The sequence below is a fragment of the Gymnodraco acuticeps genome, unplaced genomic scaffold, assembly GCF_902827175.1.
Source record: "Gymnodraco acuticeps unplaced genomic scaffold, fGymAcu1.1, whole genome shotgun sequence".
NCBI classification, from domain to species: domain Eukaryota; kingdom Metazoa; phylum Chordata; class Actinopteri; order Perciformes; family Bathydraconidae; genus Gymnodraco; species Gymnodraco acuticeps.
The window spans coordinates 282520-310300 of record NW_022991959.1 but is presented as its reverse complement, the minus strand read 5'-3'; the positions used below and the strand labels follow the sequence as shown (position 1 = coordinate 310300).

The following is a 27781-nucleotide window of genomic DNA, read 5'->3' as shown; positions in this document are numbered from 1 at the left end:
AGAAAACTGTACCATGAAGCTTTTTTATTATATGAATCATACAGATGTACTAGTTCAATGTATCACCTCCTGAACAGCAGGAAGTAGCTAACAGACCTCGTTAACTGAGGGGATCACATTGTTGTGTGCAGCTCACACATTCTTATCAAATATGATAATAATTTCAATAGAAGGTGGTTTGGATTCATGCAGCAGGTTTGTTGCATTACTTTTAAGTTTCTAAAGTCTTCCAACTCAAGGTTGAGATCGAAAACAGCTTCAAACTGTGACAAATCTTAAGCGAGACGCTCAGTCGAGCACCAATGACAACACAGCACATTCAGGGTATTTAGATGTCATTACCTGTATGTCTACATTTTAGAAACATTATTACTTATGTCATGAGTCTCCTGTCTGTTCTTATCACATCCCTTCATTCCTATTCCCTGTGAATAGGGTGACACTGGGAGAGTCTTAGCAAAAGGTCATGTCCGCCGTGCCAAAATAAACTTAATTACACAAATAATATGAGAATCCCAAGGCGGTTTGGCCAATCTAAACGTCAATGAGGCAGGAAGATAAGAGGCGGTAAATAAGGCGTAAACGCAGCTTGTAACATTGTCCGCTCACGCCATACGATACTATGCCTCTTCCAGTAATTACCGTTAGCGCTTGCTGCATCTGAAATGTGATCGCTGTCTGTCGATGATAACAGACTGAGCCAGATGGTGTGTGCAGTTGTGACACTTCATCAGGGAGAGGAGAGCAGAGGAGAGCTGGATGAGCCACTGCTAGCTCTTCCTCTCCGCTGCAGAGCTGACTGAAGCCTGGGGGGAAGCGGATGGTCTCCACGTTCTGTTCATGGTCCTCTCTAAGAGCCCTGTGTCGGGGGGGAGAGGGACGAGGTGCAGGGATCTCGGGCACATTCACAGTTTGTTTTGAAAAGCACAAAGAAATACAAAAGCAAAGACAAGAGAATCTACTAAAGTGCAAACAAGTGGAGCAGCCCCCTCTTCCTGTTCCTGTTCCATTGGATAATGTTGTTCTGAAACTCCTGCTGTATGAATGACCCTCTCTGTAACTGTCCTCAGGATGAGTGAGCGCTACACGCAGCCCGGATGTAAAGGAGCTCTACTTGTAATGGTGCTTGTGATCAGCGTCTGGGAGATGACTGAGCCAACAGAAGGAGCATCAGGTGAGCACACCAACACACACCTGCTTCCATCATCATTATACTGTAGGCTTCTTTTCATTGTTCATTCTCTACATTCTCAAATATACCAACTGAGTTTTCTCTGCTCATTCCCCCGACATAACCTTCAAAAACATGAAACCTTTCATCACCTGTTTCTGCCGTTAGCAATGTGTGCCACATCAGAACCTGAATATCTTCATTATAACTAGGGATGTCCCCGATCACCTTTTTTTGCTCCCGATCCGATTCCGATCATTTGATTTTGACAATCTGCCGATACCGATTTTTCCCTATCCGATCTTTATGCAATGCATTAAGAGAAAACAAAGGTAACAGATAACGGCTGGTCATCCAACGCGATGAATTCAGCTATCTTGGCTGTTATTCTTTTTGGCCTTTTCACTGTTCTGGGGCAGTTTCTCTTTCCTTTTAGAAGTCTCTGAAAGTGTTGGTTGTGTCAGTGCCGTTACCCGAGTGGCCGTTGTGTACTCGTCGTGTTGGTGTTGGTGTTGGTTTCTCAGGTGGCGTATTAGATTGGTCGTGTTGAACGTAGCTCTGTTCTTTCCACCACGCGGAACCTCCGTCTTGCAAACATTGCATCTGGCTGTTACACTGCCTTCGCTTTCAATTTTATAATACTTCCAAACTCCTGACATTTTCTCTGTCCCGACTCCCGAGTCACCAGCTGAACGTAGCCTCTCGTTAGCTTTCTGCTACTATTAGACACTGCGCCCACTCTGTTGCCAGGTTTGAGAGAAATAAGCAACCAGGTCTGAAAACAAGCCCAAGAGAAGCAACACATATATGATGTTGTGTCATTTTAAAGCAAAACTAAGGCCTCAGGATGACTTTAAGACGTGAACATGGTCATTTTTGTTTTGTAACATTAAATAAAATAATACAAATATTTTTATAAAAAACGTTTCTTTTTAAAAATTCCAACAAAAAAAAGATTCCCGATCCCCGATTTTTCTCTCCCGATTCCGATCTTTTGAAAATCACGTGATCGGGATCGGGACATCTCTAATTATAACTCCTGTTTGCCTAAAAAAACTAAATGCATATTTTCCCTGTAATCTTTAGTGTTATTTATTCATTTAGATGGTTTGGTGTGAGTTGCCGAGTGTTGGAGATATACACAATCAAAATCAATTCTCTTTGTTTGGATTGGTTTTCACACACGCAATCTACTCGTGTCAGTCGGCCATTTTCAGAAAGAATAACGCGTTTGCCGCCTTTTCACGGCAACTCTTTTGTGCATATGTGGAAGGTGTTTTAAGTCAGTCAACTTTATTGTCAATCTTTCAGTTTGTGTGTACAGACAGAGAGATCGAAATGCCGTTTCCCACAATCCGAATACAAAAATACAAATATATATATAAAAAATATGTATACAAATATGTATATCCTATATACCCATTAAGACATAAATAAAAGCACAACAATCAATATATACAAAATAACATTACATTTAGAGATAACACATTGATGTGTTCACACATCATACATCTCGCGCTCTCCCCAGCATGAGGGTGAGAGATGCACGCTTCTCTCTGCAGTGATACAGCAGGATTTCTGAATTGGCATTTATGTTTTACAAACAAATGAATTGTGTGGTGGCTTTTTCCAACGGCTTGATTAGGTGAAAGCACAACTATTTTTACTATTTAAACATTTGAAAAAGTAATCAATGATTTATTACCACTCACTTTCTCTTGGTATCTCTCCTGATATATATATATGTGAGCATATTTCCCCACACCCCCCTGTCAGTTTCAGAGTTTATTTGAAGGATTTACTATTGTTGTTAACTGTAACAATTGTCCTATAACATTCTCCCATGGATTGACTCCCTCCTACCGATCTCACCCTTTAATTCCCCACACCCCACCGAGGTCACTCAGGTTTATTAGTTTCTGTATTACTTTTAGATGTGGTCCTGGTGTGTGCTCTGTTGACCTGCTGTATTCCTCCTCTGAAAAAAGTCTCACGACAACTTCTGTGGATTATCTGGAGTAACCGGGTCATGATTTCTGGACTGACACATTGATGCTTCAAAAAACCAGGTTCCCATCTAGTTCCATTTTAAGCAAAAAGAGGCAGACAACTCTACGGCAAACATTAACAACACGGAGCAACTCACACAATATAAACTGATGAACAGTATTAGAGGTGAGAGGGAACTGGTCATCTTGATATTGGGTGAACTCTACTTTTAACATCTCACTGAGCTGCTGCAGTTACATGTTTGTTGAGAGGCATTATTGGCAGGTTGTCTTGCAGAATACCTTTATCCTACTGCCATTTCAGTCTACCAGTGACGTGCGGTGAGGTTCATGGCTGGTGAGGCACTGACTCTTTCAGAGTCAGATTTACAAATATTATATTTTGACCTTAATCGAAATGTTCGGTTATTTTCAAAAGCTTTTTTAGTCTGATGTTTCGATTCATTTTAAACAGACTGTTCAACAAAAGGATACCAAACATCTAAATATTGGATTGTTCTTTCTTAGTAAGATCCCATGTTCATTACAATTGTGGTCTTACCTTGACTTGAAGATGAAGTCCATGCTATCCTTCTGGACAACAATCTCTATTACTTTTTTGTAAAAGTCCTCCTTATCTTCCTCTAGTTTCAAAAGTCTAGTTTGTTGTTTGCGTCTATACTGTCTCTGCGTAGAATAACAGTAGCAACAAGGACCTGTGGGCTCATGTGCGCCCCCTTCAGTGCGGCAGAGGTTATGGCTGTCTCCTCTGGTGCTTTTTTCATTGCCGTTGTATGATGAGACCAGCGAGCCTAAATATCATATACGTGAAATAAGTTATTTAGAGACTATGGATGGCGAGGATAAATGTAATTTAGGGATCTACAAACATTACATTGGTGACATACAGTGAGATGGTGCAGGCATGCGCTTAGGGCCCGCTTTCCAGCCAGTTTTCTGTGGGGTGACGCATTCTGAGGTGAGGCAGAGCTCATCTGTGCCTCACCTCACCCCACAGTAACTGGCTTGAGCGCACTCACAAAATAAGTGCCCGCGCTCCAGCCAGTTACTGTGGGTTAACGTGAGGCAGAGCTCGTCCCTGCCTCTCTTCTCATCGCTACCCGTAGTTGTAGCGGAGCTCGGCAAATTTGCTGATTTTGACTATAAAAAGCGATTGGAATCATACATAAATCACACTTACAACACAGATCAGTGGAGACATTTTATTATTATTACTATTTAGTTTTTCTTTAGTTGTTTTTCCGTTACATTGGAGTATGACAGGTGAGGCTCTGCCTCCCCTGCCTCCCCTGACTGCACGTCGCTGCAGTCTACATATATTTGAAATAGTTTATGTGTTATTTTAGTTTTTTTTATCAGATTGATTTTGATAGTGGAAGGATAAAGTGTGTGTGTGAGTGTGTGTGGCCTAGCATTACTATACTTGTGGGGACCTAAATCTGTTTACACAGTCACGTGTGGGGACTCGCCTCCCTTATGGGGACAAAATGGAGGTCCCCATTGTTAGGGATTCATTTTGTCTTACTCCTAGGAGTCTAACCTTTTCTGTGTGTTGACGTTTATGACCAACCCTGAGTCTGTTATCTGTCTTAATGAATGAGAAATCTCAGCTATTGTTGACATTACCAGTTTTATGGCCTGACCTATCGGTCACAGAGGGTTTTAGGACTGTGAGAACGCTGGCTTCTAAGCACCACAGACAAGCGATTCAGTATTTAAAGATGTTGGAGATATCTCCAGTGTTCCTAGGTGTTTACGCACCATCCCCCAATATGTGGATCAACTCTCTGTAAACAGTTAAAAGGTGTATCGAGAGAGAGGCTGGGCAGATTTGACATGGCAACCCACCAGTGCAGTCAGAATCTCTGGCTGTGTGACTTGTGATGTGAATTTCTCCGGCCGATACTTGTAATTAAACACCAGTGTTTGACATCAAAGCTCCAACTCTCCTCGTGTCTCTCTGAGTCCTGACTCTCCATTGCTGCAGAAGTTTCCCTAACACCCATAAGGGGAATCATTAATTTTAGGGTGAAGACTTGGTTAGGTTTAGGGTTAGGGCAAGGGTAAGGGTTAGGGTTAGGCATGTGTTGGTTATGGTTAAGGTCAGGATAAGTCTCCAGGAAATGCATGTAAGTCAATGTAATGTCCCCTGAAGTGATGTATACATGGTATGTGTGTGTGTGTGTGTGTGTGGTGTGTGTGTGTGTGGTGTGTGTGTGTGTGTGTGTGTGTGTGTGTGTGTGTGTGTGTGTGTGTGTGTCAAAATGACATTCCCTATTTAAGTAAATGAAATTAAAGTGAAGAGCTATTCCAGTGATTGATTATTGCACTTCAGCAATGTAGGCAATCCCAACAGACAGACAACACATGATGGTAGAGGATTGATGCAGCAGAGCAGAGGCACTGACTGTTAGTCCCTAAAGTGAGTCAAAGCATAACATTCTGATTGTCCTCAATTGTCATTGAGGGCCACACACAGGAAAACATACAAAGGGCTGGGCCCTCATAGAGGGGAGGTATATGGCCTCATAAGGGAAGTTATAAGTTAGCAAAATCAATCACATGTAGGCAGTGGCGGCCGGCCCATATGGGCGCTAGGGGCGCCGCCCCCCCTCTTCCCATATTAAAAATAAAGAAATATATATTTAAAAAATATAGGTAAATATTATATAATTGGTATCAGTAAAAAATATAATCTACGATAAAATCTCGTTTAAAATTGTGTTACGATGTCTAAAGTTACTGATAAGTCACATGTTTCTTGCCTGGCCTTGCCTGTGTATCATTACCCTCTCTCACAGCGCCCAGACGAGAGTGCAGCAAGTGCAGCAGAAGCCAACTGTTGCTATCTTTAAACTATGCCGCCAACACATAATTTCAGCCAATCAGCATCGTCAAATCTGATGGTCACAGGGCGCCTACGTCAGCGCCCGGTGCAGTCTGTGAGTTGTTTGGACTCGTATCCAAGGAGACAAAACAGGAAGCTGTCATTCACGTCTGGAAGCTATCATTAGCAGCTAATATGAGAACTCTGTTTTTGACATAAAAATGGAATTATGGATTATCAATACTTTTTTCAAAGTGACAGACACATTGGATTAATCAATGGATTAACCTTCAGCCGTGTTTCTCGTTTTTGATCAGAATAACAGCAGAAGGTGAGCATATCTCCGTGTTTTGCTACCTAAAGCTACGTCGTGTGATGTATGTATTTGCTTCCCCTGTCGCGAGTTCTGATCGCTCAGTGATGATACTTATATTTCTAGAATCTGTGGAATCTCAGCTTGTTAGCTAAGCTTGTTTGTGCATATACGATAAGTATATAGATTGATTTATACCTAGAGTGCGTTAGCATTTTTTCACTCAGGGCTCATTTAGATGCTTCTTGTGAGACTTGTGTTTTTTTTTCGGTAAACATGGTTAGCTGAGTTTCTTCCTGTTAAATGAGCAGGACACATGAATAGTTTATTACATTTTAAGAAGCCCTGAGACACAGTTTCGTGAGAAAAAAAACGGAGAAAAAAAGCCCCTTAACAGGTTAAATGGGAATTAAATCATTTTAAGTCATTTTGAGGGTGTCCCAAAGCCCCGGTGTTCTGCAGTTTGTGTGGGCCTACTGTACTGTTGCACAGTTATACTGTATAAACTATGTCCAGGACAAGGTGTTTGGAAGTTTTGGAAGATTCATAGCTAACCACATTGAAGATTATGGAGATATTGATCAGTCTTCTCATATTTTTAAGCCTCAAATTGTCCTCCCCCCCCCCCCCCCCCCCCCTCTAACATCACCAGAAGTCATAATTTAAGGGGTCTTTTCTCAATTTTTTTTACCGGGGGAGCATCCCCCCGGACCTCCCTAGTATTGTTTGGTCACCATTTCCACAGCCCCACCTAAAATATTTTCCACCAGCCGCCACTGCATGTAGATAAATGATATTTGATACTTGAATATGCTTTAAAAAAACAAACAGCCCACATCACAGCCCTCCATGAATAGGGTTGAATTATTTTCATTTAGTTACAGAAAGCTTTGGCAGCTCATCCCTGAAACAGAAGCCTCGGATTGGCTCCCTTCACAGCCCTTTGTAAAGGGGAGACAATAAGGGGAAACAGGGACGCTTGTTATGCAAATAGTTATTGTGCTTTTTTTGTATCAACTAGGAAATGTTATCAATTTTGTATATAGGTTATTTATTACATATATTTAAGAAATACAATGTAGAAGATAAGCACAAGTTTCAGGTGTGGGCCATATTCCATTATACTTTTAGAATTAATTCAATTAGAGGGGCAATTAAAAATGGACCAAGGGCCACAGTTTGGTCGCCCCTGGTATAATGCATGCCCTTAGAATATAGATACATTGCACATTACTCTCCATCACAACATAAAGAGCTCAACACTCAGTGTATTGTTCAGCAGAGCTGCACAGAGGAGACTTCATAGTAACACCGTTTGTTCTCCTCTCTGGTCAATACTGATGTCTGTCAAACTCCACAATATGCATTGTTTAACTCTAGTTTACTATATAATTGAAAGTATTATCTCCCAGTCTGGGATATAGGCATGCACAAAGTTATGCACAGAGTTATTACAGTATCAACTAGTGCAAAAAACAAAGTAGCAGCCAGTAATAATGATCATAAAGACATTTTGCACATGTGTGTTATTGAGCAGTGGTGTCGTAGTGTCGTAGTGTGTGTTGGTGGTCGTAGAGTCTGACCGCTGCAGGATGGAAGGACCTGCGCTTTAAAATGATGGGAATGTTAGATGATGTACAGCAGGGGTGGTCCAAGCTTTTTTCACTCAGTGGCCACATACAGAAAGATATCACGAAGGGCTGGGCCGCTCACTAGAGGTATTTTGCCTCATAAGTGAAGTTTATAAGCCTTGGTATGGGGATCGGATGGTCACAGGTTCAAACCCCACTGCAGTCAGCATGTCGTTGTGTCCCTGACGGCCCGTCCACACAGCGGCGTGCGTTGAAGCTTCCAACGCTTCTGCCCATTCACTTTGAATGGGGGTGACGTCACTTTTAGCCGAACTGCATTTTGGGAAGCGACGTGGAGCGTGCTGGCGTTGCTCGATTCCAAAAGTTGAGCAATGTGTCAACTTTTGGCGCCTCGGCAGAAGCGTAAGACCAATGAAATCCGTTTATGCAAATCTGCCAGTACAAGCGCTAGCCAATCAAACCGCGTGTATGCTGGGAGATACTACGCAGGTATTTTCCTCACATTCCAAAAAATGGAGGGACAATTCATTATAGCGGTAGTGTATCACCCGGTGCTGTATGATCAGTCTCTGTTCATCTACCGGGATACAAACCGGAGGAGCGAGGCATGGAGGGAGGTGGCAGAGACAGTGGGTGAAACTGGTAGGTTTTCGCCTGTTTGGGGATTTTATATCCAGTTTACTTCGTTTTAACATTGCTTTTGCTTGTATGTCGGGGGCGGCAGATTCATGTGATTGGTTGTTGGTCGCGTTGCTCGCAAAAAATCGCCAAGCTTCAGATACGCCCACCTCCAAGCGTCAATGCACGCCGCTGTGTGGACGGGCCGCTACACAGAGGAGGGATGAGAGTACTGTTTTACCTGGACGACCTGCTGCTGATGGCTCGCTCCAGGGAGGAAGTGGCTTTACAGACGGTACAACTCATATCGCATCTGTCAAAGCTGGGTTTCATAATAAACTGGAAAAAGAGCTGTCCTCTTCCCTCCCAGAGTATTGTACTAGTGCTGGGGGGAAACGATTATTTTGAAAACGATTAATCGGGCGATTATTTGATCGATTAGTCGACTAATCTAACGATTATTTTTCTGTTGTTCAATTCATAAAAAACGTAATGTAAAAACAAAAATGTTCACGATACTGTGTCTCAGGGGATCTTAATATTTAAGAACCTATTAATGTGTTATACCAGATTAACGGAAATAATCTCAGCTAACTGACGATACAAACCATGTTTACCAAAACAAAACACAAGTCTCATAAGAAGCATCTAAATGACCCCTGAGCGAAAAATGCTAACGGACATTGGCACAGAACTCAAGATAAAAGTACCCTTATTACTTATCGTAGCTGCACATACAATATATCCGATTAAAGCTGAGACTCCACAGATTATGTAGGTATATAGTATCATCACTGAGTGATCCGGACTCGCGACAGGGGAAGCAAATACAGTCATCACAACACGTACCTTCACAGAGCTTCTAGGGAGATCGTCTCACCACCGTAGCTGTCAATCTGATCAAAATACGTGTTCAATGGCATTAACATGAGAAAAACGCGGCTGAATCGGTTAATCCATAGGTTTTTAACGTCTATGTATAAAAAAATGATTGAATTTATAATCCATAATTCCATTTTTATGTAAAAATCGGAGAGCAAATGCTAGCTGCTAATGGTAGCCACCACAGCTAGCTGCTGCTTCCGGTCTAGGCTATGCAGCAGTCTCACACACACACATTACCAAATAAGGACTATGTGGGAGTTCCTCTCGATTCCATTGGCTCTGACGGTCAGAAAGAGATGTCACATGTCAAAATCCAGCAGTCTCCATTGTGTTTGAAGTGCGATTGCGAACTGCTTGTTGCTTTGGGTGACCCACGTGTGTGTAGCGACGCGTCGATGCGGAAATATGTCGTCGACGATATTTTGAAGTCTACAGCACTATTGTTTACCTGGGTGTGGAATTAAACTCAGCCCGCATGAGAGCGCGACTCTCACGGCAGAGAGTGGAGACGCTGACAGCTCTCCTTCGACGCGTCACACCCCGCAGCGTGGTGACAGCCCTCTCCGTGATGCAGCTGCTTGGCATGATGGCAGCCGGTCACGTGGTGATTCCCCTGGGTCTCCTTCACATGAGGAGACTCCAGAGGTGGTTTATTCGCCTACGCATCGATCCCGTGCGACAGCAGAGGCGCATGGTGGCCATCCCTCCTTCCGTGGGTTCAGACTTAACCTATTGGAAAAGTCCCCACGTCCTGTCAGCGGGTGTGGCCCTGGGCAGAGTTACGTCACACATCTCGGTGTTCACAGACGCATCTCTCTCAGGGTGGGGAGGAACGTGCATGTCGCAGGCAGTGGGGGGACAGTGGCCAGCTCACATGTCCCTCCACATAAACGTGCTGGAATTGCTCTCCATACGGAGAGTAATTCAGCATTTTGCCCCGTTGCTGCAGAATCAGCATGTATTGATTCGCACATACAACAGAGCCGCGGCAGCCTACATCAACCGCCAGGGCGGAGTACGCTCAGAGCAGCTTCTGAACACAGCCAGGCGGCTGTTGATCTGGGCGCGCGCACACTTGCTCTCCATCAGAGCAATGTATGTTATTGGGCTTTTTTTAATCAAGATTTGTTTGACATTTTTCCAAACTTGAATTGATAAAATGTATTTGAAAAGTGGGCTTTTTAAGACATGAATACTGTGTAAAGATTTGTACAGATATATTTAAGTAGTACAATATATGACAAGCACAACTTCATTTATGGGCCATATTTCATTATACTTTTTTAATTAGCTGAGGGCCAATTTAAAATGGACTGCGGGCCGCATTTGGCCCTCGGGCCGTATTTTGGATACCCCTGATGTACAGTGTAACTGATGTTAATATAACAGCAGTGTTGCAGAAATTACTTTCACAAAGGGGCGATTTAGAGACATTGATAAATAATTTTTGTGTGACTACTACAGAAACATGTTGCCCCTATGTTCCCTATATCAGGCTTTGGTGCAGACACTGATTAAAGAGGGGATGTTTTGATCCTGGATGCTTTTGTTTCAAGTGTTCCTGCCCAGCTGTTGGACCGCTGTGATAATAAGATATTACTCATTAGCAGAGCTTCCACAGTTATTGGGTCTCTGTCTAAATGTGTTTACATGCTGCTAGTTCTCGGGGACCCCTAATTTGACCTGGCAGCGTCAGTCGTTTTTCCAACCCAGTTTAGATTTAACGTATAAAGAGAATAATGCTCAAGCAATATACAGTACTCTAGCTTTGGGAAAAAACGATATGCTGCTAAGAGACAGCTTGACTGGGCCATAGGTTGACTGCAGGTCCAGAGACACCTTCTATAGCCACTGGAGCAACTCACTCTGCAGTCAGTCTAAATCATGCTACAAAGTGTTACAGCAGAATATGTAATATAAGCTGACAGTGTTGTAAAGTTCCAAAGTATATATACTCAAACACTGTACATCAGTGGTGACCAACCTTTTCAAGCCCAAGATCACTTTTTATTCCAAAATGTAAACCGAGATCTACCAATCCGATATCTTCCAAAACACCCACTTAGGAGTAAGACTATTCATTGTCATATTTATTTTTGCAATCAATTTATGTTACAACAGGCTCAATGTACGTGTAAAGATGCACACAAAGAAAGACACAGTTATGCACAGTTATCTGTTCAATACAAACTATTCATATTTACAGTATCTGTTCACACTATATTTAGTTTCTCAGTTCAATTAGTAGTATTCACATGTACAGATATTAGCCTACAGTTCAATGTAATCCATATTAAGTTGCTCTGTTCAATGCACAATATATTTTCAATGCTCAAGTTGCTCTATCAGCCTGCCTTTAATGAGACTGCTGTGACTGCACATTATCTGTAAGCCTTTTGAAATCTGGCTGATAGTTAGTGATTGCCAGCCGGAGGCAGTCAGTAAGATGTGCGTCAGTCATACGAGTTCTATACTTGGATTTCATTATTTTCATTTGTGAAAAGGCCGTTTCACATAAGTATGTGGAGCCAAAATAGGCCTTCAGTTTAAGCGCACATGACACAATCAGTGGATACCTCTCTCTACTCACGAGTGACCAAAAGTCCTGATCTCTTGCTCTGGCCTTCAATTCAATGTCGCTTTGCATTTCAATGATCTCTATGTCAACACCCATAGGTAATGTAAACACCTCCTGCATTTTAGCTGACAGCTGTTCAATGTCAACGCTGAGGAAAGGGTTTGATACAAAACCAACTACTTGCCCCATGTCTTGTAGCTCCACAAATCGATCAGTTTGTTCAAATGGGCGCATAATTGTTCAGGATGGAAAGCAGTTTTGTCTGTGAGGTTTTGTGACACCTTTTCAAGATTTGGGAAGTGTGTCAGCCTCACATGTCTTAACTGAGTGGTCCACAAACTGAGCTTCACTTTGAATGCCTCCACTGCGCTAATCATGTGACCAAGCTCTCGGTCTTTCCCTTGCAATTCTCGGTTAAGGTCATTGAGTTTTGCAGTCAGATCGGTAAGGAACCCCAAGTCCAATAACCAAGTATCGTCGGACAGCTGCTCATACTCCTCGTTCCTGGACTTCAGAAAACTGATGATCTCTGGCAGCAAATGCTGGAGCACCTTGCCCCGACTGAGCCACCTTACATCTGCGTGAAGGATCAAATCTCCATACACAGAGTCGAGCTCGTCCAATAAAGACTTAAATAGCCGGTGCTGGAGTGCTTTTGCGCGAATTGAGCTGACAATCTTAACAACAACATTCATTACATGTGACATGTCAATTGCTTTAGCTGCCAATGCCTGTTGATGTATCACACAGTGATAGTTTACAAATGGTGGAAAGTCTGGGTCTTTTCTGCACAGCGCAACAAATCCTGAACGAACACCGAGCATCGCTGGTGCCCCATCGGTTGTGAAGGACACTATTTTATGAATGGGAATCTTGTACTCACGAACATAGTCCTTGAATGCCTTGTACACATCCTCACCCCTGGTTCTTTCTTTCAATGGGATAAGGGCAAGAAAGGCCTCCTTGACAGTAAAATCCGTGAAAACCATTCGGACAAACACACCTAGCTGGGCTGCGTCTGTGGCATCGGTAGACTCGTCAAATTGAACTGAAAAGTATTCCGAGAGAGACAAGTCTTTTAATACTTGCTGGGATACATCTTCAGACAATGACTGGACTCTTCTGGCTACAGTAGATGCACCAAGTGGTACACTTTTTATCCTTGCTTTTATGTCCTCTTTATTTTTGAAATCCGCAAACAAGACGTCAGCTGTGGCGCTCATTGCTTCTTTAATCATCTCACCATCCGTAAATGGTTTTTTGTGCTGAGCAAAAATATGGCTAATCCGGAGGGACGTTTCTGTAGCTGCATTGCTCTTTGCTGTAGGCGCGATGAAAAGCGACTGCTGTGCTTTTAGTCCTCTTTTCAGTTCATCAATTATTTTGGTTCTTAATGCGCTGTTGAGTGGATATGAGTCTTTGAATTTACCATGGGTGCTCGCATGATGGCGCTCCAGGTTGCCCCGTTTCGCCAAGGCTACGGCCTGTTGGCATATGAGGCATATTGTCATATTGTTCTCTTTCGCTGATGTGAAAAGAAATTCATGCTCCCATTCCGGGTGGAAATAATACGTTTTTGATTTCTTTTTCGCCGGACCCTCAGCCATATCGATGTTGGTTAAAGATTAGCAGAACTTGGTACAGTTTAAGTTACTCCTCAAGATGACCGTTAAGATACGTTTGTTAACCCCACCCACAATTGCATGCAGCAATTCATAGACGTCAACATATCTAATAACCATTGTAGCCTACCATTGTCATTGTAAAATGACCTGTGCGTGATTCAAATCAACAAACCAGAGCTAGGTCTAAAACGTTTGTTTAAACAACCAACCAGAGCATGAACATTTTTTATTTTTGGAAAATATTATGTTTTTGGAAAATATTTTTATTTTGGAAAATATTATTATTTATTTTTTTAAATGCTAGGGATCGACAGTGAAGGCTTTGAAGATCGACCAGTCGATCGCGATCGACCTGTTGGTTACCCCTGCTGTACATGTTATAAATATTGTTGTTATACTTGTTCGATAATGTATTCTTCTTAAATCCATGGTGAATGGAATTTAAAAAGGTAACTAACGTTACCTCAATCTACTTCGAAAAAATATGTTCTATGAAGCGAAGGTAGCTGTCATATTGCAAACCCAGCAGGGGAGGCTCTGATGCTGCGTCCATAATTTCGTCATGCGGAAGTGGGCGTGGTTAAATCTAAACTGGGCTGGATAAATGACAGAAACGACCAGGCACCTCCAAGTTAAAACTCAAGTTTTTAAATAAAGAAAAACACATCAAGGGAAAGACATTTTGACTTACAGTCCGATCACGTTGCCCCAAAGAGGCTCAGAATAAGATCAGAGTTCACCTGCACTCCGTCCTCAAGTAGAGTCCACTCCATCCGTCTGTCAGATCTGCTCTGTAGAACCCTTTGAGCTTGTTTGATTTCATAGAGTCCTCAGATCCTCATTAAAAACGGATGCCCTGCTGCAGGATAGACGCTCACAGCCCACTCCAGAATGAGAATCAGATTCCTTGATTAGTCCCACAGCGAGGACATTTCAGTGTTACAGTGGCATATAAAAGAAGACATGAATGAATGAAAAAGAGAAGCACACATTAGGGCTGTTCAATTAATCGTATTGTAATCACAATTACGATTATGGCTTGCAACGATTACGAAAACAACGTAATCGAAATAAAACGATTATTTTGTATTATTATTATTACTTTTTCTTTTGTTTTCAAATGAAAAAAATGTTGTATTGGTTTTTCAGTTGAATTATACTTAAAGTTCAGGGTAATCAACTGTTAAAAATATACTGCAAAATGTTTTTCTCCAATAAATTGATGTTTTCAAAGTAAATGGATAATCGTTTTTAATAATTGTGATATCAATTATTGACCCAAATAATCGAGATTATGATTTTTGTCATAATCGAGCAGCCCTAGCACACATTAGTAATACAAATATAAATAAAGACCAACAAGTACACACCCGTGGCTAAAAAATGGAGTATTAGCAATTTAAGTAAAACTAAGTGACTTAAATAGCATATCAAAGTATTGTGAATTAAAAATATATATGTTTTGGGACAATTATAAAAATATGGATGTTATACATTAAAGTGATTATAGCGCTGTACAATTTCAAATAAGTATTTATATTACACATTACAGGTTTATTGCAGTCCGTATTGTGTGTGTGTGTGTGTGTGTGTGTGTGGGGGGGGGGTGTAGAGTCGGACTGCTGCAGGAAGGAAGGACCTTGTAATATAAGGTGTTTGGAAAGTCATTTCTCAGCATGCAGCATCACAGGTAAAATATCACAGTAGTAAATGGGGGAGGAATTATATTGAAACGGCTATTTTGGCCGTATGAGTCAAAGCCGTCTCCCCCTGCCTCATTAAAAGTGTTGTCCAGTCGTCAGAGGTAAACCCGGGGAGATCAATAATGGCGACTCAGCACGATTACAGGAGAGCCGGCCCACATGTTTCATCCCTGGGAGTCCCAGGCCTCAGCTGCAGGTAATTGGGGGTGCAGGCAGTGCTGCTTGTGGACAGGGTGTGTATTTGTGAGCACACACCTATCTGCACCAATTAGATGGGATGGGAGTGTGGCGCTTTGATGTGCCGGGCTTTGATTGGCAGCGATTCCAACTCGAGGCGCTCATCATTTTCAGCAGGAAGTGGATCAGAATAATCTCACACACATTCAATTTCATTCATTCAATAGCCACCGCAGCCCCCTAATTTCCCATGGGTGTTATTTCTGCTGCTGTAAACCGGTTATCATTCAAGGGATGATGTGAACCCAGAACACGTCGCAAGAGGAAGCTAGGCTTCTCTCTGACAGATTTCATTTATTTCTGTAAGGAGACAAGTTGATGTTCAAATGCACACATGAGCTTTCACTTCTTTAAATAGCCGGGTTGTGTCAGCATAGACACATATAATAATTGCATATATACAGCATGCTTTTCCACTTCCTGACAGTTATGTAAATCCAGTTTATTTTCCTTTAGTATGTGAAAAAAACAAGGGTTGCTTTGTAATCAGAAGGTCAGTCACTGCTGTGGATGTTGACAACAACCGAAGCTATCAGTGGTCCTTCTGTTTGCCTCTGTGTGGTCCTGTGTTGAGCCGGGACCACCCAGAGGGTCTCACAGGTTTAGTCCCAGCTTGGCTAAGTTGTGGAGAGGTCTGATTTATTTTCATTAGCATCTATTGTAATGGATTAGTTGATCGATTGTTACCTGCCTTCCTGTGATTGCACATGCCTCCTCACAACTTTAACTCATTCTGCCTTTCCTTGTTTTTCATTTGCTTGTTTTTTAAGCCTGCTTACTCTTTCAAAGGTGGTTTTAAGGCGATGACTAAATCACTGTCCCAAGTTCCAGTCTTGACGTTGTACCTTTAAGGCAACTTGAATGGCCTGCATACAGGATGTGCTGATGAATCGAAGTAAACCTTGCAAAATATTATGTTTGAGACTGCATTTAGCTCAAATGAAAGAGGACCTGTCATGCTTTTTGTAGTGTTCCCTTTCATGTCGTTTGTTACGTTGTTGTGCATGTAAATGGTCTACAAAGGCTAACATCCCTGGGAGTTTCTTCCCCCCCCCCTGCCTGAAATACCTCTATTTGACTCCTTTGTTTACTACAATGGGTCTTACACAGACCAGGCAGGACTACCTAGCATACTGTATGGAGAACATTGAAGACTAGAAAGTGTTCCGCCGTGTGGAAGAAATGGACGTGTTTTCTTCATTACATTTTGAATGTGATAGATTATGGTTTCTAGAAGGAAAATGTTGCATATCTCAAAATATATATTCAAAACAGCAAGGGTATATTAATAGCAAGAAATGTAATACAATCAACAGGGATTTCAAGCATTATTTATTAACATACAAAATGCTTTAAATGCTTTTAATAATATAGTCTCTTCAGTCTGTTGATGAGCCTAGTATTAAGTCTTGTAGAACTCAAACGAGTAAAGATTCAGCCACTATGTTGCATATGTCTTGCCACAGATTTGTTCTAAAACAGATGTTGGCAGACTGCTGAGGTAAAATAACTGAGTGATCAAACAATTACATTACATTGGTGAAATGCAGCCCTTTAAGGATGCTTCATTGGTTGGCGAAACACCAATAAGCTTCATGGCCGAGTTAAAATGCAACAATGTCGACATGTGCAGATCAAATGTATGTTTGATATACAAGGGTGAAGTGAGGTATGTGACATTAGCTCACATGAACAGAAATAGCAGCAGCTATCCTCCTGGCTTTAATAACGCAGCATGTCCTTCAGATTTTATGGTTACCCAAATGGGTGTTAAAAGTTTAAACTGTGACCTTCACATTGTGCTAGCATAATCCCTGCACACACGCTCGCTCAGCCTTGGGTTTCAGAGTCCACAATGGGAAAGCACTTAGCCAGAATCACAGCACAGGCTGCTCAGGGGAAGCTGGACCTGAGTAGAATGAAATATACCTTGTGGTCCGTTCTTTTAAACACGCAGGAGGTATAAATGCTGCGTTGACGTATGACCTCCATGTCTGACTCGTCTTGTGTACATGAATCACAGATTGTTGCTTGCTCTGCACCTGACACTTTCCGCACTTTGTAATAAAAAAGACTTATATGATGCAAAAGCTGCATCTTGCCAAGAAAGGAAAACACTGCTTTCTCCCTTGAGAGAATAGTCAGAGACTCTGCAGGAAGTTAAACAATACAATGACTCCACAGCCTCAGTGTTTTACATTGATCCTGACTCTGATCTGTTATTGGCTGAAAGATGTGTCACTCTGCTGCGTACAAAGTTTAACAGAATATGTGCCACTTATAATATAACCGTTCTCCAGTACAGTCAGCTCTTCTATAGAGAGACATTCATAACTTCCTGAATGATACAAAGAATCATTTGCAGTTTCTCCTCTGTCTCCAGAGACAACAAGCTTCTGAAGCAACGTTTTTTTATACGCACTCTCAGTGAAACAGCTCTGGTTCAGAGGACCCTCTGAGAGGCAGCCTGGTGGAACAGTGCTGTGAGATGGTGAGCATCAGGGGAGGGTCTCAGGATAGAATGACATTTGAGTCCAAGCTGTATTTGGAGTTCACCCTTTCACAGCATGTGGTGGATTAATAATTGTCTCTGGAATAATCCTTGACCTGGAACAGTAACTTTGTAAAATATCTGCTAGTTGCCTGGTAACCTCACAGGGATGTGGTGATTTTACATTTTGGTTATGGTACAGATTGAAAAAACACTTGTTATAGAACAGGGATTTTTGGACCTTTGGACAGAGACAGGCTAGCTGTGTAGCGCTGTTTCCAGTCTTAATGTTAAACTTAAGTTAAACAAGTACAAACCACAGACTGTCTGTGTCATGGCGAATTGTACTTTCTTGATTATTTCTAGTCTTTGAATTTGTATTGTATTGTACATTGCCTTGTCTTCTTATGCTGCTGGAACACAAACATTTCCCAAATTGGGAATCTTATCTTATCTTACAGTCGCTGGTTTATTTATGTCTGTATAGGCCGTTGTTGTGAGTGTGGACGGTCGGAGCATATACAACGTTAGCTTAGCCGATCTCCATTCAGAAAACACACATTTTAAAAGGGTTTTTTCGCCTGCCGTCTGTCTGCAGACTTGTCAAAGCATTAATTCATGGTTTGTACTAACCGGTATCAGTATGTTGTAGGGGTGTAACGGTTCACAAACATTTCGGTTCGGTACGTACCTCGGTTTTTTGGTCACGGTTCGGTTCGGTACGTTTTCGGTACAGCAGAATTTTTTTTTCACAAAACAAAACATATATATATTTTTTTTATTATTATTAAACTGTGAATAATGTATTCACTCAAATAAATACAAAATATAATAAAATAAACATTAAGGTGCAGCTTTTCGATGAACTGAAATAATCTGTATTTGAACTGTACTGTACTAGTTCCTAAGCAGCCAGCTTGACATTAGGACTTGCTTGTCATTGTATTTTCATGTTTTTTTTAAAGAAAAATGAACTTGTCCACATTGCTGCCGAAAGGGCAGATCTGCTGGCACTAACAATGTCTCCTGCTGTGGAGAAAACCCTCTCTCTAGGGACAGAGGTAGCAGATACAGCCAGGTAGCGCTTTGCTAACATGGCAACATAATATATGATACTTGGCGTTTGTAATAGCTTTGGCTCGGTCTGATCTTTCTGCGAGTGGTGGAGGCTTAAATGCTAGTGGGAGTTGGGTTTGCACTTCAGTCTTTTTTCTTTTGGTACCGGTGATATTCACGTTCGGGTGATGCCTTTTCTAGAGTGTGCAAGTTTGATGTATTGCCAGCCGCGTAACCAATGTTAGTTGAACAATGCCGACAAACAGCTTTGGTTCGGTCCACCTGTCTTTGTCCTTCATCCTTGTACGTAACTGCGAAACCAAAATGTTCCCAAACCGGAGACTTCAATGATGCTGGAGGATTTTCGAGCTCAACTTTATCTGCGTTCGCCATTAATTTTAGACAGTTCCTCAAATTACTGACTACATTTGAACGCATCCCTCTGACCAGCTCTCATAGTATGCCTCTCATCCAATGAAATGACTTGCTCGCTCTATGACGCGTTGAACCCAATGTGAGCAAATTACTCTGAATGCTGCGACGCAGCACCTGAGATTACTTCCAAAAAGTTGTTCACGTTCTCAATTGTTTACGTTTAACGTTATATTCGTTCGGTACACTTCGGTACACACCTGTACCGAACCGAAGGGCCCGTACCGAATAATTTCGGTACGGGTACGTGTACCGTTACACCCCTAGTATGTTGTTAATTCGGCATCATTTTGAAACGTGTATTACAATTAAATCACGGTCAAATATGTTCATTTTGTTGTAGTTGTAGCCCCCTTGCCGTCACTAGTTTAGCATATTCAGCCCGGTGTTGGCCCGGTAAGAACCTCGATTTTGGAGGGCCAGAAAAAAGGTGAAAAAGTAGCCCTGAGCCGGAACTAGCCCTAGTGGAAAAGCAAAAAAAAGCGGGCCGGGTTTGGCACGGCACGCTTAAACCGTGCTACGCGCTGCAGTGGAAATGCGCTATTAGTTAATTTTCCCTACTGAACTGAAAACAGAAAACTTCAAAACCACGCTTGAGGTTCGTCTGAACTTGACATGCATATATATTTATTCATATATTATACAGAGAGAGCTGTGGTATGCCTTTTCTCTGTTCTCAGCACACCCAAAGAATGAGTTTATAACATTAGTTATGGATCAGGTGTTCTGTTACAGAGAGGTACAGTAGGGATGCTTCTTACTGATCTCCAGTCAGTGCAGTCATGGAGCTGGTATTCCTCCACCTTGCCTTTTCACCGCCATGCTTCGTGAATATCTGCGCTGGTATTCGAGAGCAACTTTGGTTGAAAGTTGGTCAATTGATTAATCACGACAGAACGCATTAACTTTGACTGCCCTACTATGTATATATTTGGCAACTTTATTACAATCAGAGCTTTAGAGCAGGTTAAAAATGGTATGTTTTTAGAAAATTGGGTTTTGTTAAATAACAGTGTTTTGGACGGAGTCATTTAGAGACCAACTGGATCAATTTTAAAAGTTGTTGTCCCCATTAGTCACTTCAACATAAACAAAGAGGAAAATAGAGTCCTGGTAGAGAAATACTGATTCCCTTTTATTTAGCACCTCTTCAAGAAATCCTTTATATTGATGTACACACTGAAAACAGCAGCAGATATAACTTAGTCAACCTTAATTATGTCAGCTTTAACAGAGGTATAACAGGGAAGAAATTAGCACAACATTATTATGGTGATTGGCCATTTAAAAGACAATATCATTTGAGTCTATAGCAGGGGTGGGCAATTAATTTTTACAAGGGGCCACATCAGAAACGCGAGCTGTGTTGGGGGACCGAATCAAAATAAGTTGAACTTACTGTAATTCTGCTCAATATACATTTTCTCCCATTGTAGAATGCAGTACATTACATATTTGTATGAGCTGTTACTGGTAATCAAAAGAAAAATAATGTTCCCTTACAATAAATATATGAAATTGTGGAGTGGGTGAAATAGGAAAATACTCCTATAGAAGTAAAACAGTAAAAACAATAATTGAATCAGTATTTAATTACATTTTTAACATGTTAATCTTCACAATCCAATACTGAAAAGGTGTTTTACAGTATGTTAAAGATAAGAAATTAATCAACTTCATACAAAAAGAAAAGAGTGCTTTTGATGTTTTTCAGTTCATTTTACTTGTTCAGTGAGAAAAATCCAGTCTGTCTTGGGCTTGAACAAGTGCACGGTAATCTGGTTCAATAGAGGCTTCTCAATTCTTAAATTTCCCCTCCTCGACTCCTCGGTCCTCCGGTAGTGACCTGGAAATGAATTTCAGCGCGCCATGTTGAAGGACATCTCATTTCTCTAAATGCACACCGAGGATCGAGCGTCGAGGAGGCTCTCTGGAGGAGCTATAACCGAGGATACACTGATGGTTCCTCCACGGCTCCTCCGCGGATGCATTTCCGGGAACGGTGGAGGCGTGACGCACGCCGGACTTATCTCAGCCAATGACAGCTCTGCATGCATCCCCTGTATATTATTTTAGAAACTGCTCTCATCGCAACGCGATGTTTACAATGAGAACAGCTGTGAGGTCCGTGCAGAAAGCAGAGCAGTGTGTATAATATATATCACTCAGTATAACAGGCCTACTCTCTTTATTTGCTTTAGTTTAGTAGATATCTACAAACAAAGAGTCGATATTTTTCTAAAGACCATGTAGTGCTTCACATAATAAAATACACAACGGCTGTAGCCTGATTATGCTTTAGGAGCTGTAGGTGTGTGTGTGGTACAGTGTGTAGGTGTGTGCGTGGTACAGTGTGTAGGTGTGTGTGTGGTACAGTGTGTAGGTGTGGTGTGTGTGTGGTACAGTGTGTAGGTGTGTGTGTGGTACAGTGTGTAGGTGTGTGTGTTCTACAGTGTGTAGGTGTGTGTGTGGTACAGTGTGTAGGTGTGTGTGTGTTGTACAGTGTGTAGGTGTGTGTGGTACAGTATGTAGGTGTGTGTTGTACAGTGCGTAGATGCGGCGGACAGACGGGTCTCAGTTGGTTTGGTGTCCTCTGCTTACTTTTAATACTTGTAAATACAACTTTTGGCCCATAATTTCAATTCCCCATTTCAGCGACCAGAGAGAGGGGGGGATATATCCAGTCTCTGATTGTGTTACGTTATTATGAGAGTGCTCTCATACTTGTTTGATTCTGAAATTGTATATATTTATATAAATATATATACGTGTGTGTGTGTCCGCATCTGTAGCCTGTTATTGTCTCATTATACCGCACTGTGAATGAATTAAAAGTAAATATATAAGTCGTCATGAATACATCTGTCCATCAGACAGAGGGCTGCTGTGCCTCCTGTCATCATTAATGGACGTCTCTTTAAAATGACCGCTCAGAGGAGAGGAGTTCTCATTTCTCTAACCGCCTGCTGCTTCCACTCCTCTCTCCTCGGTTCCCCTCCTCAGTCCTCCGCTCGCATCTCCTGTGGGCGGGACTAAGTCTCGAGGATAGGAGTCGAGGAGGGGAGTCGAGGAGGGGAAGTTGAAGAATTGAGAAGCCTCTAGTGTCTGAGGTGGATATGCGAAGGACAGCTGAGAGGTGATCATCAGTGATAGTATAGTATTTTCCAGTCACATCTACAGATGTAGCACTCTAGAATGGACTCCACCCAGCGGATTCCAACCAAAAACCCAGCGGATCCCAGTGGCTGGGATTTTAAAGCCCTCCCACTATTTCCTGAGAGGGCGTTGCCAGATTTCCCCATTTGTTCAATTTCAGGATTTAACCATGAGATGGCGCTTCATTCACAAATACACAAAGACAACTGGGTGTTATAGGCCTTAGTTTGTTTGCAATGTTTGCAGCTCTGCAGTTGTGTTTGCTGAATACTGTAGCATTTTAATCACTTATTTGTTATGGTTTTCACAGGCTGCTATAACGAAAAAACATCAATATTTTAGATCAAATAAAGTATATCTAATCTTATTATCTTAATTGTAATTCAATAATATAGTCTTTGTAAGGGAAACTTCTGCAGCAATGGAGAGTCAGGACTCAGAGAGACACGAGGAGAGTTGGAGCTTTGATGTCAAACACTGGTGTTTATTACAAGTATCGGCCGGAGAATTAATATCACAAGTCACAGCAGCCAGAGGTTCTGACTGCACGGGAGCGTTGCCACATCAATTCTGACCAGCCTCTCTCTCGATAGACCTTTTAACTAGTTTACAGAGAGTTAATCAACACTGGAGATATCCCCAACATCTGGAGACACTGAAATCACTTGCCTGACTCTTAGGCTCTGTGTCCGAGAGTTGACCGGTCATAAAACTGAGAATGAGTGCAGCAGCACATTCTTTAAAGGAGATAACGAGTCAGGGTTGGTTATTAACGTCAACAGGCAATAAGGTTAAATATCTTAGGAGTAAAGACAGAATTATTCCCTCACAGTCTTTATATATTAAATAATGATAATGTAAATGTTTACACTTATTTATTTGTTATGCTCATGCTTTTACCTTTACAATAGTTTGCTTTAATATGAGGTATATTGTTTGTAATATTGTTGTGGTGTTTTTACACAGTACAGTAGATCGAAGTAAATCAACTTATACATTATCATGTATTATATTGTGTTGTATTATTAAGTAATATCATACATTAACCCCATTATAGCAGATGCCACATTGAATGGATGAACACATTTATGCATCAATAATTACAACGGAGTATTTCTAAATACAAGTTGTAAAAATACTTATATGTATTTAATACTAATAAGATAATGATTCATTTTACTTTCAGATGATAATACTTTTCAATTGGGCAATTGACGATTTTGAATGCAGGACATTTGCTTCTAACACATATTTTTAACTAGATAAATAATCGGAATATTTCTTCCACCTCTGAGTTTGGACCCTGTCACTGTTTTTAAAACTTTGTTTGATATTTCCAGAGACCCTTTCAGACCGACAATGCTGCGCTGCATGTGTTGATAACCTTGAGGGGGGCTGTCGAGCCTACAGTTTTTCATTTGTATTAAAGCCAGACTATTTTTTAAATATAACTGTCTAATTTTGTCATTGCACAACATTTGTGAATACACTGAATTTGTGATCGTTATGTCAATAATATTACAAACATTTTCACTGCCTCAGCTTGCAATGTTTTAATTGTTTTATGCCATTTATCAAGACCTATACTGGCAATGGAGAAGAAGGGGGATGGGAGAGTTGTCACATTCTGATGGCCCATTATTTGAAACAAAGAGAGTCCACAACATACTATTGCTTTAGTTAACAGAGGGGGGAGAGTTTTGTTTTGAAGCCTACTTTAGTGAATTACTGAGTTTAGGCAAGTTAATAACGTTTTAATTAAGTTGACTACAGCATATTCATATTTGTTAGTGCTTTCATGTCAATTCGGCGAACATAATAGCCTACTACATTAAATGATCGTAAAGATGATGATTAAATTATGATTAAAAATCGGTAGTGAGAGCCGGGCTGCATTTCCTCCCTTCGGATGTGATACAAAAACAAACTTATTTTAGTAGTTGTAAACTCACGTGGATTAAACCACATTTATTTCGTTAAATAGAAACAAAATACTATTTTTTTTAAATGATTCAATGTATCTTATTCAATGCAGAATATGATTATATCCGTGACAGGGGGGAAAAAACGATATGCTACAGTATAGTAATAAAAGATAAATCCCACTTACTTAATAACAAAGGCTCTGAATTAGCCCTGAGCGAAAAAAAGCTAACGCACTTAGCAAATAACTCATGTTAAAAAACCCTCATTACTTATCGGATCCGCACAAACAAGAAGTATAAGTATCATCACTGAGCGATCAGAACTCGAGTCAGGGGAAGCAAATACAGACGTCACACAACGTAGCTTTATGGAGCAAACACGGCCAATTTGTCTTGCCTTTTGCTATTTCTGATCAAAAGTTGTGTTCAATGGCATTGAAATGATAAAAACGCTGCTGAAGGTTAATCCATAGGTTAATCCAATGTGTCTGAAATGATTACTGATAATCCATATTCATATTTATGTCAATAACTGAGTTTTCATATTAGCTGCTACCAGAGTGTATGACAGCTTCCGGTTTTGGGCATTCTGGCTACACATCACTCATTCACCAATGGGTAATGTTTAGATGGATTTTAGGAACTTCCCCTCGATTCTATTGGCTCTAACGGTTTAAAAAGAGATGTCAATCATCAAAATCGACCGACGGGGGCCAGAGATATGGCAAATCCACCCAAATGACCCCAGAAGTGTCTTTTTTTTGCTAAACCTCTCTAAGAAGGTCAAATGTCACTTATTTTGCATCAATCTTACTTATTATATGTTATAGCTTTTAGTCTACTACCCCATCAATCAAGGGTGGTTTTCACTATAAGTAATGTTTTTTTTTTTGGACGAACACTATCATTTACATTTCTTTACTATGGTCAATCTGAATTTACTTTAAAATAAAACAATTCTATATTGATTCTGACTTTTCTACATCCAACTCACAGGTTTATCATTGCTTTGAGAAAAAAGATGATTAATCTACACCTTTCAGAAGGGAAGTTATAGTCATTTGTTCTGGGCATGTCATTTTCGAGCCTGAGACCTGGAAAACAGGCTCGGGGCTTAACTGGTTAATGTGGACCCTTGGCCGTGGGGCAGCAACAGTCTCTTGAACTTGGCGAGCCGTGACTTTTCTACCTAGGCCCTCTGACCCCACCCCCCTCTTCCCTCGAAAAAAAAAAGAAAACGTTTTTACGTCACAGCCTAGTATACTTCAGCGGAATATCAAAACAGCGGCCCGGGGTGCAAAACGCATCAATGACAGCGACCCTCTACCACACAAAACAACACCATTTATATAAACACCTATCATGACAGGGCACCCACAGCCAAGTAACAATTACAAATGAATTAAGTCGGCACGGCGGCCCACATTGAAAATGACTTAGGCCTACCTTTGATGATCAAATCACCTAAACACAAAGTCCATCCTCCTGTCTTTTTGGATGAAGAACTTGATGGCGTCGTCATGCAGCTGATCCTTTGCTTTTAAAGCAATCAGCAATTCCTTCTCGATCAAAATTCAGGCCAAGTCTGACAGTCGGACTTGCCCAGTCGTGGACCTCGAGTAGCTTTTTATGCGCTTCAGCGCAGAGAAGGACCTCTCCACAGAGGCACTGGACACAGGTATTGTCAGGATGATGCATGAGAGGGTGTACACCTGTTTCATGCTTTCACTCAGTCCTTTTTTGAGGAGAAACTGATGAATGTCGGCTGAGCTTTTCCCCAAAATGTCAGACATGCCGTACATCACGGCGAGTTCCGTGTGCAGTCGAGGCTGGTCGAAATATCCGCCATAGCTCTCCATCAAACTGTTCAAGGCAGCAGTTGGAAATAGTTACAGTAATGCCCGAACTGTTGCGGGTCCAGAAGGGCCAGGAATTCCAGCTTTTTGTGGTCACTGAAGCGGTTGGAAATCTGGGTTAGCAGGCTGTCAATTACGCTGCAGTGGAGCTCCCTGTACCGTGCACGAACGTCTCCTTGAGCTCCACGGCCGCGCGGAGGACCAACCAAAGCCTGGGTTTCATCGTAGACGCTGTCAAAGTTCCCCTTTTCCTGTTCAATTTGTCGCTGTAGCTGATCCACTCTGGCCAGGCAGAACTGCATATCAAAACCTTTGTTCTGAAGTATTTCAAAAACAACATCCGAGTAGGAGAAGATAGCGTGGAAGGTTTTCAACCAAAAGCTGAAATCGAAGCTGGTAAGGAGGGTGATGTATCCATCAGAGCAATGAACAGTTTCGTCATCAAACTCTGTGTGATGGTCTACGATGTGCTCGAACACCTACGAGAGTAATGCTTAGTTTAGAAAAAACAACTTATAGACCTCCAGTAAACACTAAGATTAGCTTTTCATTTAATGTAATACTAGCATAGTTCTTTACCTTCATGTTTTTATCAGTGGGTAGTTTCCAACACTAAATCATTTATTTATTATTGTTAATATTTCCATTACGTTCATTGTTATTATTATCTTACCTCTCTCAATTCCCTGGTCTTCTCTGCCACTGTGCACACCAAGCGAGAATGAAAGCACCAGCGAGTAGGAGCTGCCCGTGGAAGCCTATGCTGGCAAATATCATCCAGTAGCTTGGTGCGCTTTGCTGAGCGGCTGAAAAAGGTGGCCAAGCCAGAGAGGTGGGAGAAGAAGACCTTACACTCTCTTATCTTGGAAGCTCCCTTTGACAAGACGAGATTTAAGATGTGAGCATAGCAGTGAATGAAAAGGGCCTGTGGAATTGTTTCCTTAACTTTCGCTTGCACCCCATTCAATCCAGAGGCCATAACAGCTGCTCCATCGTAGCACTGCGCGACCACTTTCTCAATACAGCCACTCTCCCTCAGGAACTCCAGCAGCCGTGTAGCTATGGCCTCTGCTCGTTTGTCCTCTGTCACATCTTCGTACTTGAAGAAACGCTCTTTTATCCCATCGTCAGTGACATATCGAAGCACATATGACATCTGCGCCACGTTGCTAATGTCTGTCGTTTCATCCAACATGACCGCAACAAAAGGTGCCTTCCTCAGCTCCTCTTTCATGCTATCCGTCATTACACTAGCGACAGCGCTGATCAGGTCATTCTGAATCCTTGAAGATGTGCCGGTAAATACT

At 41.6% G+C, this 27781-nt stretch overlaps 1 protein-coding gene across 2 annotated transcripts in view; it reads left to right on the top strand.

Moving 5' to 3' along the window:
• LOC117536011 (chemokine-like protein TAFA-2) overlaps positions 1–27781 on the top strand; it is a 101582-nt gene that overhangs the window by 46955 nt on the left and 26846 nt on the right. For both annotated transcript variants that reach the window (XM_034200716.1, XM_034200717.1), the window contains exon 2: positions 1071–1174. In XM_034200716.1, the coding sequence (XP_034056607.1) occupies positions 1072–1174 (103 nt within the window). In that variant the 5' untranslated portion in view covers position 1071. The remainder of the gene's footprint in view (positions 1–1070; positions 1175–27781) is intronic.